The sequence below is a fragment of the Hippopotamus amphibius genome, chromosome 9 (genome assembly GCF_030028045.1).
Source record: "Hippopotamus amphibius kiboko isolate mHipAmp2 chromosome 9, mHipAmp2.hap2, whole genome shotgun sequence".
NCBI lineage: Eukaryota > Metazoa > Chordata > Mammalia > Artiodactyla > Hippopotamidae > Hippopotamus > Hippopotamus amphibius.
In genome coordinates this window covers 111,446,802-111,459,469 of record NC_080194.1, presented here as the reverse complement: position 1 = coordinate 111,459,469, position 12,668 = coordinate 111,446,802, and the positions used below count along the sequence as shown (strand labels likewise).

At 44.0% G+C, this 12,668-nt stretch overlaps 1 protein-coding gene across 2 annotated transcripts in view; it reads left to right on the top strand.

Annotated features, from left to right (window-relative positions):
* The first annotated feature begins 911 nt into the window (after positions 1-911).
* LOC130861656 (S-adenosyl-L-methionine-dependent tRNA 4-demethylwyosine synthase TYW1) overlaps positions 912-12,668 on the top strand; it is a 179,959-nt gene continuing 168,202 nt past the window's right edge. For both annotated transcript variants that reach the window (XR_009055602.1, XM_057750717.1), the window contains exons 1-6: positions 912-1,090; positions 1,889-2,019; positions 2,732-2,869; positions 8,275-8,376; positions 10,023-10,217; positions 11,745-12,032. Coding sequence is in view for 1 of the 2 variants with exons in the window: in XM_057750717.1 (XP_057606700.1) it covers positions 1,087-1,090; positions 1,889-2,019; positions 2,732-2,869; positions 8,275-8,376; positions 10,023-10,217; positions 11,745-12,032 (858 nt within the window). In the remaining variant the exon portion in view is untranslated. The remainder of the gene's footprint in view (positions 1,091-1,888; positions 2,020-2,731; positions 2,870-8,274; positions 8,377-10,022; positions 10,218-11,744; positions 12,033-12,668) is intronic.

Sequence of the window (12,668 nt, the reverse complement as noted above, 5' to 3'; positions counted from 1 at the left end):
GGCTTTTACGACACTGTTCCACGCCCGGAAAGAGAGGCGTTCTTCCTTGACGTAATTTTCTGTCGCGAAGGAACGAAAGAGCTCTGATTGGTCGGTGGAGCTCACGTTTGGTGACCGGGTGGAAACTCAGTGCCGGGCGCCTCAGAGTTCCGCGGAGTTCCGGGCCACGCCCACCTTAACCTTTCATTATAGAAAAATTTTAACACAAAAAACCTAGAGAGAAGTGTCATGAACTGCCACGTACCCATCACCCCGCTTCAACAATTATCAACATTTTGCCGTTCTTGTTTCATTCTCCTTTTTTTAATTGGAGTATTTTAAAACAAATCATCAGAAGGTTTTAGCTTTAAATACTTCAGTCTAAACTCTAACAGATACACCCAACGAGATTAACTATAATTTCTTAATAGCGTCTCAAAGCCAGTCCATAATCAAATTTCCCCTAAATAATGTCTTTTTTACAGTCGGTGTGTTTCAACTGAGATTCAAACGGGCTCACAGATTCCATTCGGTTGATGATGCCCCTAGTCTCCTAACGCCGACCTTCTCTTTCCCCCACTGCCACACACCCTTTTTTTTTCCTAAGCTACTCCTGTTTCCTGCTTCTCTCCGGACTCGCTCCTTCCTCTCCCGTGCAGATTCCTGAGCCAAGGGGAAAGCTCCTCCTTCCATCGCCGGGAGCTCTGGGCGGTGCTTTTCTCTAGGCCCGCCCCTTCCCTCTCTGAGCCAATCCGAGCCTGGCTGGGAGAGCTCTGGCTTCCTCCCATCGGCCTCTGGGCGGAGCTCCCCTCTGGGCCCGCCCCTTCCCCCTCTGAGCCAATCCGAGCCGGGCCGGGAGCATTCTGGCTTCCTCCCATCAGCCTCTGGGCGGTGCTCCCCTCTGGGCCCGCCCCTTCCCCCTCGGAGCCAATCCGGACAGGTCTGCGAGTGGCATGGCTGCTCCCAGCTCCTCCGGCTCGGGGCACCCAGTTAATACTGCCAGGTAGTTCTGGCAGTCTCCCAGTATCCACGCCGGACAATAAGTTTCTTAGGTCCGCAGTCCTGGTTTCTTGTCCGGCCGCAGGGCTCGGCCCAGATCTGAGGAGAATGGGTAAGGGCCCTAGGCGGGTAAGGTTCGTGAGGAGGGAAGGGAGGAAACCGTTTCTCTGAGACCCTCGGGCCCCGTTCTCCAGAGTGTGTTGCCCTTGTTAGCTCCGGACCCGTGTCGCTGGGGGCAGAGCGAGGAGTGATGCCTGCTTGTGACCTGGGGTTTTTGCCTTTTGAGGCTAGGAGATGAGTTTAGAGCTATGCTTCTAATCTCCAGTAAAAGGCAGAGAAAACTGCCTCTCCCCCTTACCCACGTGTGTAGAGGACTTTTGATCCTTTGCAGGAGTAGCTCCTGTAAACCCCAAATTTTAGGCTTCGCCTTTTCAGGTTACTCCCAGGTTCAGTATTTGAGGCTAGGTCCATCCGTATCTCCCTTAAAAAAAGTGGAACTTGAGGTCAGTTATTTGAGAACCCTTTGCAGGTAGCTGTGGGTCTCTAAAATTAGAAAAAAATGAATACTTTTAGTATTATTTTAAGCTGATCTTGTGGAGCGGCATAGCAAAGCAAAAGTAACTCATAATTCCACATAAAGTGTTTATACTTTATGTTCCCTTCTCTTCCAAATGCTGTATTCAAGTGAAAATAAAATTTTATATATTTTTTGAATTAATGTTATCGTGATAATTATATCATGTTATCACATAGTGTCTTGTTTTTATTAGAGTTGCTTTTTATAAATTTCTTAGCGGGGTTGTTGAATATGAAGGTTGGTTTTTCTTTTTCTTTTTTCTAAAATAATGATGGGCATCACTGTATATGTAACTTTAAATAAAATTACTTATGTGTATTATTTTAAATTTAGATCCTTCTTTGGATACGTGGGACTTCTCCTCACCTTTAATATCATTATGGATAAACAGGTTTTACATATATTTGGGCTTTGCCTTTGGCTTTAGCCTCTGGATTTGTTTCCAGATTGTCATCAGGAAGCAGGTAAGTGGGTTATTTTTTATAGGAGAGTATTTGGCATCAAATTTTATAGAGAATGCAAAGTGCAGATTTTCTAAGGCTTCCAGAAAAATATAGAAATTTTAATAGGAACTTTCGATCACTTTTATGTTTGGTCTCTATACAGATTTTTTAATGCCAAATATTTTTTCTTGTCAGTTTTTATACGAGGGTGAGTCACAAATTATCCGCACTCCAGTTATATTAAAACTTCTGTAAATTCTGCAGCTAGAGTGCAGATAATTTTTCATTCACCCTCGTAGACTAAGTTATTTACCTTTTCGTTGATGGGCTGTAGAAGTTTCATTCTCAAAACACAGGAAAGTTTTGTAATGAAAAATTAAACTTTTGCAAAAAACCCAAATCTGCTTAGCACCTTTAAGGGATAGTAGGCCTCTCTTTTCTTTCCAGTAATTAAGACTCAGAAAATAAGTTTCTGCTGTCATTCCACTAAAACACGTTATGGGTGAAAGTAGGCGTAGTTTTATCCTGGAGAGAATGGGAATCATTATAGTCTTAAGCAATGTGGTCTGTGCTTTTAAAGAACCTGATTATACCAAGGGGTTAATATTTGAGGAGTATAATCAAAAGATTAAGAGAATAGTAAAATGGGTCAGTATCTGAGTGACTGATAATTTTTATCGCTAATGAAATTGGGAAAAGATTCACACTTGATGGATTTTGTGTTTATTTCAAGAACAAGAACTCACAGGAGAAAACTGTCCCAAAAGCATCTCGGGATTTGATGACAAATGGCTATATCTCTCCTCAAAGGAAGGAAGTCTTTGTGTCTGGAGTGAAGATTTTCTATGGTTCTCAGACTGGCACAGCAAAGGTAAGAACTTTATGTGACACTTTTCCTTAGGTCTCCTGATCTTTTAAGAAAATTTCTGAAAAGTGTCCTTTAGCAGTGAACTGAATTGGTCTTCTAATCTTTTTTCATCTTCTTTTTTCCTTTTTCCGGCATACGTTTTTCCTTTCTGAGGTGGTGGGTGGGTTTTATATCAATTTCAGCTGACTGGGACTGCCTGGTGGTCACTCTCCTGTGGGGTCTTTGTTCTGAAGCTAGCTTCTGCTCAGCGGAATGGAGACTTGGAGTTCCAAGTACATTATTGGGTGCAGAAGTAGGGGATAGTGAAAAAATGGCAGCAGTAGTGTCCAGTATGGGCCCTGATGTTCACAACTTCCCACATCTATCTAACGAAATGTATTTTACTTGGATTTCTAACAGTGTTTTCTGTATAGATACAGGCTGCATATATAAAGCTGAAAGATGCTTTAGTTGTATCTAGATGCTGCCCGCTTCTGTGTTATAAAGTTTACAGCTATTTATTGCTATCTAGGAAAAGATTCCAAGCCTAACATGAAAATGAATTAAACACAGAATTCATGGTCTTTGTTTTGGTAGCGTATTGAAGAGGGCTCTGCTGCCCTCTTGTGGATGTTTTGTAGAATACTAATTTTTACAAGGTTTTTAGTACTTTGCGCTGTGCATCAAAATTGAAGGTCACTTACAATTAAGTTTGACCTTAAGCAGCAGAGGCAGGAAGCCGGAAGAAACATTAGAAAGGCATCCGAGCTGCAGAAACAAAGTCCTTTAATGTTACTCATAGAAGATCTCATTCCTAGCTTCTCTTCTACGTGTGCTTTTACATTTTTTTAAAAAGATCAAATTAATACTTGCAGATGGTAACAAATCCAGGTGTACAGAGGGTTCATAATGAAAAGTACTCTTCAGAGGATCTATTTTAGCTTTTGATATTTCTGTTTTTAATTCCTCTGAGGGTTAATTCTTTAACCTCCTTGTGCCGTGTTTCTAGATTTATCAAGTTAGGTAAAAGTTATTGACTCCTTGTATTCGTCAGTTCCTCAGATCTCAGCGGCTTAATACTGTTGCCCACATCATGGCTGATGCGTTAAATGGCCCTCCTTCTCCTTGAAGCTGTGCCATCTGAATCTCTCTATTTGGCTTTCACATTTAATTGATTTGTATTTGGCTGGGTATAGAAGACGCGATCACAAATTTTTCCTTACAGCTTTGAAGTTCACTTCCTTTGTCTTTAGCAGGCAGCGCTGCTGATGAGAAGGCTCGTCCCCTCGTTCCTTCATAGAAGAATTTGTTGTTGTTCCTGAAAGCTTTTCGAATCATTTCTTTGTCCTTGTTGTTTGGAGCTTTTGAGACGGGTCTAGGTTGGGTCTTTTTCAGCCATTATATTGGATACTTGGGCTGCTTTGTTTTGGAGGTTTGTGTGCATTAATTCTGCTGATGTTTCTTGGGTAAACTTCTTTCCCTTCTATTTTCTCTGTTCTATTCGGTTAGTTGGATGTTGGACCTTTCAGATTGTCTTGTGTGTCTCAAATCCTCTCTCTCATACTTTTGGTAACTTTTTCTTTCCGTTCTGGGTTCTTGGATTTCAATTCCAAACTTTTTTTTTTTTAATGTTTTAGTTTGGCTATAATGTTTTTAATTGCAAAAATGTCATTCTGTTCAATTTCTGTAGCATCTTTTTCATAATTTACGATATATTTCAGTGAGTCCCTTTTTTTGGTTCCCTGACTTATCTTCTTCCTCTGTGCTTCTGCTGCTGGTATTTCTCTTTCTTGCTGCTTGTCCTCATCGTGGTCTTGGTGACCCGTGGTTTTCTGTTCATATTTCAGATGGAATGATGGGGTAGCTGGTGTGGATTTTCTCTCTTAACTGTGTAAATAGACTTGTTTTCTCTAGTTGTAAGTTCTCACTGGATGTTCTATGCAAGGTGGGTCAGGGTACGCCATGTGACCTATTGGCCTCACATCTGCCTCTAACTACCCCCTCCTTTTTTTTTTTTTTTTAATAGTATCACTCCTTGAAAGTGTTGTCTGTGTTTGCTGTCTCTAATTTCTCTACTCCTGTCTTTCTTGACCCACTCCAGTTAGGCTTGCGTGCCCCAGCCTGCTCCCAGGGACTTTCACGTGGGTGATGCTTTCTCAGTCTTCATCTTACTTGGCCTCTTAGCTGCACGACAGCTCCTTCCTTGTTGACATAATTTCTTCATTGAACTTTCGGGACACACTTCTCTAGGTTCTCCTCCTCCTGTGCTGAGGCCAGTCTTCCTCACTGTCACTTGCAGATGTCTCCTCATCATCTTGCCCTCCAAAGTGAGGAGTGTCCCAGGGCACAGTTCTTGAGACTGTGTCTTTATCTGCATACACGTCACTCTCTAAGGGATCTTGTTATCTAGAGCTTTCAGTTCTATTTATTAGAATTTGGCAGAGTGTTTCCGTGAAGGGCTAGATAGTTTATTTTACATGTGTTTTTTAGGTTTTCAGGTTTGCAAGGTGTGTGGTCTTTTTGCAGCTGTTCAGCTCTGCTGATGTTGGGTGAGAGCAGCCATAGACAGTGTGTAAATAAATGAGCACGACTGTATTCCAGTAACCTTTGCTTATAATGACAGAGGGCCAGAGTTGGCCTGCAGCCTTCGTGTGCTGACCCCTGTAGTAGATGGTGGCCTCTAAATTTATGTTTCTAATCTGAACTTTTCCTCTCAGTCCCAGACCCTCTCTTCGATCTTCACGTGGATGTGTAGTAGGCGACTCAAAATTAGTGTGCTCACAACTAAACTCCCAATTTTCTGCCCACACCTGTTCCACCTGTAATCTTTCCCATTCTAATAAATGGCAGCTTAATCCTTGCAGTTGCCAGTTCAAACAAAACCCACCTTTGACTTCTCTCTTTTTCTTACTACCCATGTCCAATCTGTCAGGACAGGCTGTGTGTTCTACTTTCAGAATAGATCTGGATTCCAGTCCCTTCTCACTGCTTTCACTGCTGCTGCCCTGGGCTGAGCCAGCCTCCCTCATATTTCGTCTGGGTTACTGTGGTCATTTCATCCTCGGCCTCCTTCATTCAGCCCTTCCCCGACCTCACTGTACTTCCAACCCCACAGCCACAGGGACTGTTAGAACTTAGGCAGAATCGTGTTAATCATCTTGGCTTGAAACCCTGCACTGCCTCCCTCATTCACTTATGCAAATATCAGAGCCCCCACGGTGGCCAGCAGGCCCTCACGTCTGGGTCTCCACCATCTCCTTGACCGCATGTCCTTGGTCCCTGCTCTTCAGTCTTACTAACCTTGCCAAGTGTGCTCCTGCCTCTGGGCCTTTTCACTTCCATGCCCCTCTGCTGGGGATAGCATCTGGCTTGCTCTCTTGTTTCCTTCAGGTTTGGCTCAAATCTTTTTTTTTTTTTTAATTTATATAATTTTTGGCTGCATTGGGTCTTCGTTGCTGTGTGTGGGTTTTCTCTGATTGTGGTGAGCAGGGGGCTACTCTTTGTTGCAGTGTGCGGGCTTCTCATTGCAGTGGCTTCTCTTCTAGAGCACGGGCTCTAGGTGCTCGGGCTTCAGTAGTTGTGGCACGTGGGCTCATTAGTTGTGGCTCACGGGCTCTAGAGTGCAGGCTCAATAGTTATGGCACACGGGCTTAGTTGCTCTGCGGCATGTGGGATCTTCCCGGACCAGGGCTCGAACTCATGTCCCCTGCATTGGCAGGTGGATTCTTAACCACTGTGCCACCAAGGAAGCCCTGGCTCAAGGCTTTATCTTTGAGGCCTGTGGCAGTGTTTTGTGACGCCAAATACTTGCTGTTCTCCCACACCGATTCTCTGATTCTAATACCATCAACCCAAGTTATTGTCAGATTGTCCCCATGTCAGACACCAGTCACAAGTCCCAGGGGTCACGTGTACTTCTGACTGACCAGCTGTAAGTTCAGTGGTCCCCACAGTGTCTTCTTTAGGTTTGCTAATTCCCGAGAATGACTCACAGAACGCAGGGAATTAGTCTACTGGTTTATTATAATGGAAACAACTCAGAGACAAGTGGAAGAGATGATGGGGCAGGTCTGGCGGGGAGGGGTGCGACAGAGCTTTTGTGCCCTATTTTGGCATGCCACCTCCTCGGCATATCAAAGTGTTCCCCAGCCCCTGTCATTTAGGGTTTTTTTTTTCAGACTTCATTACGTAAGCATGACTTATTACATCATCAACCATATCAGATTGAACTTCATCTCCTGCCACCCCTCCCCTCCCCACAGGGAGAGAAGGGGCTGAAAGTTCTAAGCCTGTAATCCCAGGGTTGGTTTTCCAGTGACTAGCCTTCCGGTGACTAGCCCCCTTCCGGAAGCAACCTAGCCCCCCCCCCCCAACCCCAGTGAGTCATCTCATTAGCATACCAAAGATAGCAAGTTCTGAGGATTTTAGGAACTCTACCAGCTCCTGGGGACAAAGACCAAATATTTATTTTTTATTATATACATCTGTCCTGACCCTCCCTATGTAAAGTAACAGCTCTCCCCATGCCTCCAATACTGTGTTCTTACCCCTTATCCCATTTCCCTCCACAGCACTGTGTATTTTCTCATTTGTGGGTTTTTTCTCTCTCTGTCCATCAGAACATGCTCCCTGAGGATGTTCCTTGATGCTCCCCGAGGGCAGGGGCCGTGTGTGCCTTGTTCCGTGTTGGGTAATATCGCCCAGAGCTGAGACCTGGTGGATGCCCAGCAAATGGCGAGGGCAGGCTTAGCTTTAGTCCTGGCAGGTGGCGAGCCAAGTGTTAGGCTACCAAGCCAAAAAGACAAAGAGGTTTTCCTGGGGTGCCCACATCTGGCTAGAAATTGTAGCTTTCCCCAAACATTTGGTTCATTTGTTTGGAGAAGAGTTCATAGGAGTCTGCCTGGGGGTAAAAGGTGAGTATCTCTGAGGCTCTGTGAGCACTGGTCCCATATCAGATTCTCTGCTGACTGGCTCTTCCATGGTGACTGACTGATCCCGGAGCCCTTCTGATTTTCTGTCTCCCCTGAGGCTTTTGTCTGTCTGTCAACCTGCTTCTGTTTGCTTTCTGTCTTCCAGAAATGTGTTCACAGTTCTCACATTTCCCGTTCTCTTTCCTCTTTAGTATTTCTCTGTCTGTATGTTTGTTCTAGTGGGACAAAGCAGCTGGAATGTCGAAAAGCCAATTTAGATTTAATTCCACATATGTACTTGTGTAGTGAGAACAACACAGTTGAATGATTGATCTCTGTAAAGATGCTTGAGAAAATGGTAGAAATGAGAATAAAACTTGTGTTTATGGTGATACCTGTCATCACCGGGAAAGTTTCTCATGATAAATGCCTCATTCCCTTACTAACAGGAGTAAAGGAAGACTGTATTTTTTGCTTATTTAGTTTATTGAAGACTTTGATTTTTTTCCCTCCTATTAGGGATTTGCAACAACTCTTGCCGAAGCAGTGAGCTCCCTCGATCTGCCCGTGGCAATTATTAATCTGAAGGAATATGACCCAGATGACCATCTAGTAGAAGAGGTTGGTAGTTGTCTTATTTTTCCTTCAATCACAACTTTCAAATTTAATTGACCTCCTGTGTTCTGGGATAAGTAGAATCTTCAGAATACATTTAATTTCCATGCTAAGAGATTTCAGTGTCAGTCGGAGGTGCTGAGTGTGTGATGGGGGCTCTGACTCTGGAGTGGTGTGGGGCCGGGGACCCTCTGGGGTGTTAGACTGAAAGCTTGGGTGGTTGGAAGTTCCCCCCTGCTCTGATTCTCATAATCAAGGCGGGTTGTCACTGATGTCTGTGTGCCGCGTGTGTGAACCACGTGTTCGCTTACTGAATGGTCAGGAGCCACTTGGGTAGCAGAAGCAATATGGGTTTTGGAGTTAAAGAAATCTCTCACTGGCTCTGTGACCTCCAGGCATTTCCTCATATCTGTGAGAGCTTAATTTCTTCACCTTAGGCATGCCCCGCCCCTCCTCCAGCCATGCCCAGGTAGGGAAGTTGGCCCCACAGCAGTGGTCCTTGAACCGGCAGCATCAGGGGCACTTGTTAGAAATGCAGATTCTCAGGTCCTAGCCCAGCCCCACTGAATCAAAGTCTGGACGTGGGGCTGTGTTTTAACAAGTGCCGCAGGTGATTTTAAAGCAGCTAAAGTTAGAGAAGCACTTGGAACAGGCATCAACAAGCCTTTTCTATTAAAGGGCCAGATGGTAAATATCTTCAGCTTTGTGGGCCGTGCAGCTACTGAATTCCACCTTTGAGGCACAAAACAGCCGGAGACAGTATGTAAACGAGTGAGTGTGGCTGCGTTCCAATAAAATTTTATTTACAAGAACAGGTAGCGAGTAGGATTGGGCCTGTGGACTGTAATTTGCCCATCCTTTCTTAGTGGATAAACTTCTAGCTGTAAATGTGCATTTCTTTTCCCCCCAAGAAAACATTGGAGTGCAAATGAGTGAGCTTGAATCTGCTCTAAATTATTTGTTAAAAATTATTAGCAAGCTTGGTTACTTAATTATTCATAGGGGATTACTTATAACTTACCTCCTGACTTGGAGCTGTGAAGATACACTCAAGCAGATGAAATACTGTGGCTCACAGGACTGAAGATGTGTTTCCCGTGGAGATGATGGTGCCAAGTGTTAAGTCACTTTACATTTCACATCTTATTGCTTTAATTTTTTAGGGAGTTTTTAGAGATCTTTCTGTATTTCTTCCTGACTGATCTGGCTTGTTTCCAACATGAGCTGATAGGAGTGTATAGTCTGGGAAATGGGATGGAATATATGGTGAAGGGCACAGGAGGCATGTTGGCAGGAGCGGGAGCTGTGTTTTCTCCCCTGTGCAAGGTCCTGGCTGTGTTTTCTTTCTCTTTTGAAAATAACATTTCTTTCTTTTTTTTTCTTTTTAAGGACTTTTATTGAGATATAATTGACATACAATAAACTGCATGTATTTAAAGTGTACAATTTGATATATATTTTTCTTATTAGTAATGTATATATGGCAATCTCAATCTCCCAATTCATCCCACGGACATAACTAACATTTCTAAAAGCACCCTTTGTCCTCAGACGTTAGTGTGATATGAACGTCAGCGTTTCAAAAAGGATTTTCTTCATTGAGATAATGTCTATCTTGGCTCCTCTTCTGAAATCATGACTTTCTTGGTTAGGTTACTAGTAAGAATGTCTGTGCCTTCCTGGTTGCTACCTACACTGACGGTCGACCGACTGAGAGCGCAGAGTGGTTCTGCAAGTGGCTGGAGGAAGCAGCCAATGACTTTCGATTTGGCAAAACGTACCTGAAGGGTATGAGATACGCGGTGTTCGGCCTGGGAAATTCTGCGTACGTGAGCCACTTCAACAAGGTAGGTGCAAAGTAGGTACATGTTGAATTGTAGGTACATGTTCAAGAGAATTGAATTCTCTTTTAAGGAAAAATAAAAAATCACCTACACACGTACATAAATGTGGGTATATGTGAGATAATCCACACTCTTTGGTACTTACTAATAAACTTCTTGTGTATTCTTTTATTGCTGGGAATTGCTACCGTATAGGAGGCTCTCAGTAAATTTTTATTGAATAAAATGAATGAAAATGCTTCCTGTTGTCTAGCATCTTAGTGGCTTGGATTCATGGCCAGAGTCTGGCGTCCTGTCCCCAGGCAGGACCTTGTGGATGAGACATCACTGATTCTTTGGACTTTCTCAACTACCTGTTCTGTTGTGGAATGACCTTTACTGCCCGAACTAACTCTTCACACAGTTGAACTCGTCTTTTAATCATTACTTTATTTTATTTATTTATTATTTGGCTGTGTCGGGTCTTAGTTGTGGCCTGTGGGCTTCTTAGTTGCGGCATGCATGTGGGATCTAGTTTCCTGACCAGGGATTGACCCTGGGCCCCCCTGCACTGGGAGCTCAGAATCTTAACCACCCTGCCACCAGGGAAGACCCTAATCATTACTTTTTAAAGTCATGAAATAGAAGAAAAACATTCACTGCCTTTTATGTGATAAAATTTTTTCTTTTGTTCTCCTGGATCTTTTTTTTCTGAGTGAAATTAACTTGGCTCCTTTTCCTTTAAAAAAGAAAAATGTGGAGCCTCTCAGTTTCTTAGTGGTTCTGAAAAGTGATAGAACTTTTTTACATGTACCTTTCCACAGATATGGGCCCAGCCTGGCTCACCATCTTTGGTAGCATGTGAGGAAAGATGAAGGTGGAGATCTTTCTCTAAAAGTTGTTTTCATTCAGTTATTCTATCAAGATGTGTATTCTCCATGCCCCACCTCCCCACCCCCAGTATTTTCAAAGGAATTAGACAAAATGTGAAATTCAGATATGTAAATGTTTTGTTTCCTGCCTTGCCACTCAGGAAGGCTGTTAAGTTTTTGAACTCTTAATTATACTTCTTGATAATCCCTGTGTCTCACCTTAAGTACTTTACTGTAATAAAACGCATTTCTGGTTTATGAAATCACGAGTCTTGCCAGATGGGCTCCGTTTGTACTTTGTTGTTTAATGGTCTTTGGCCCCAGAGGCTTTATTACATTTTCAAACAAATTGATTCTGCTACTGAGTGATTTCATTCTGACCCTGATTTAGAAGAATAGTTTTCAAATTCTTCTTCAGGTGCTAACCCTTAGTTTAAGAAAAGAATTTATCAGCCCCTTTATTTAAAAAAAAAAAAAATCTGTGGAATCTTATCGGAATGTATCAACTGCAGCCCCTGAGGGCTGGGACTGGAGGGCCTGAAGCCCTTTTGACCGAGCAGTTCCTCTTCCCAGCAGCAGCAGGGACAGAGCCCCGATGGAACCCCAGGCTGTCGCAGAGCAGGCCGCCAGCCTCTGATCCGGAGGACTGTTCTAGCTTACCTGTCTCTTTCTCCCATAGGTGGGGAAGAACGTGGATAAGTGGCTTTGGATGCTTGGGGCTCATCGCGTGATGTCCCGAGGTGAGGGTGACTGTGATGTGGTGAAAAGCAAACATGGCAACATTGAGGCCGATTTCACAGCTTGGAAGGCCAAGTTCATCTCCCGGCTGCAGGCGCTCCATAAAGGAGAGAGAAAACCCTGCGGCGGCAACTGCAAGAAAGCCAAGTGCGAGTCTAATCAGCGCGGCTCAGAGCCAACGGAGCCAGGGTCTCACGCTCAGGAGGGATTTCATCAGAGAGACGCTGAGGTACGGAGCCCATGTGTCCATGTCTCCCTCTTTTCCTCCTTTATTTGGAGATGCTGAACCTTTCCTCTGGCTCGGGAAACTTTCCTTGGCTTCTCATTAGAAGGAAGAGCTGAAACTCACGTAGGGGTGTTCTAGAGAGAGTGGCGTCTTAGGATAAGCCATGTTGTGCTGGGTGCTTTCCTAAATCCGTTCTTTAATCACTGCATTGCTGGGGTCCAGTAGATTTCTACTCCAGTTTACAAGTTAGGAAACAGAAGCTGAGTAGGTCCTGGGCTGAGCTCCTATCTTTTTACTCCCGAACCACATATTCTTCCCGACCTCTCTTATGTAATGACTCCTTTAATCACTCAAACTTGGAGGCTGCAAGTCATCCCAGAGTCCTCTCTTTCATCCCTCACATTCTAAACATTTCTCTTCTTTCTTCAGATACCCCAGGTCCTTTGAAGCTCGTGTTATCAGGCTGCATCACTGCTGTTGTCTTTGGGCCACCTGGTTGCGTGCATCATTTGGGAGCAACTGTACATTCTGACTCCCTGTCTTTCTCTCCACCCTTGTTCCTGCTGTCCCTCTTTGTGGCTGAGGCATCCATGAAGATGATTTATCCTGCCACTTTGCTGGCTTTCACACCCCCAGCAA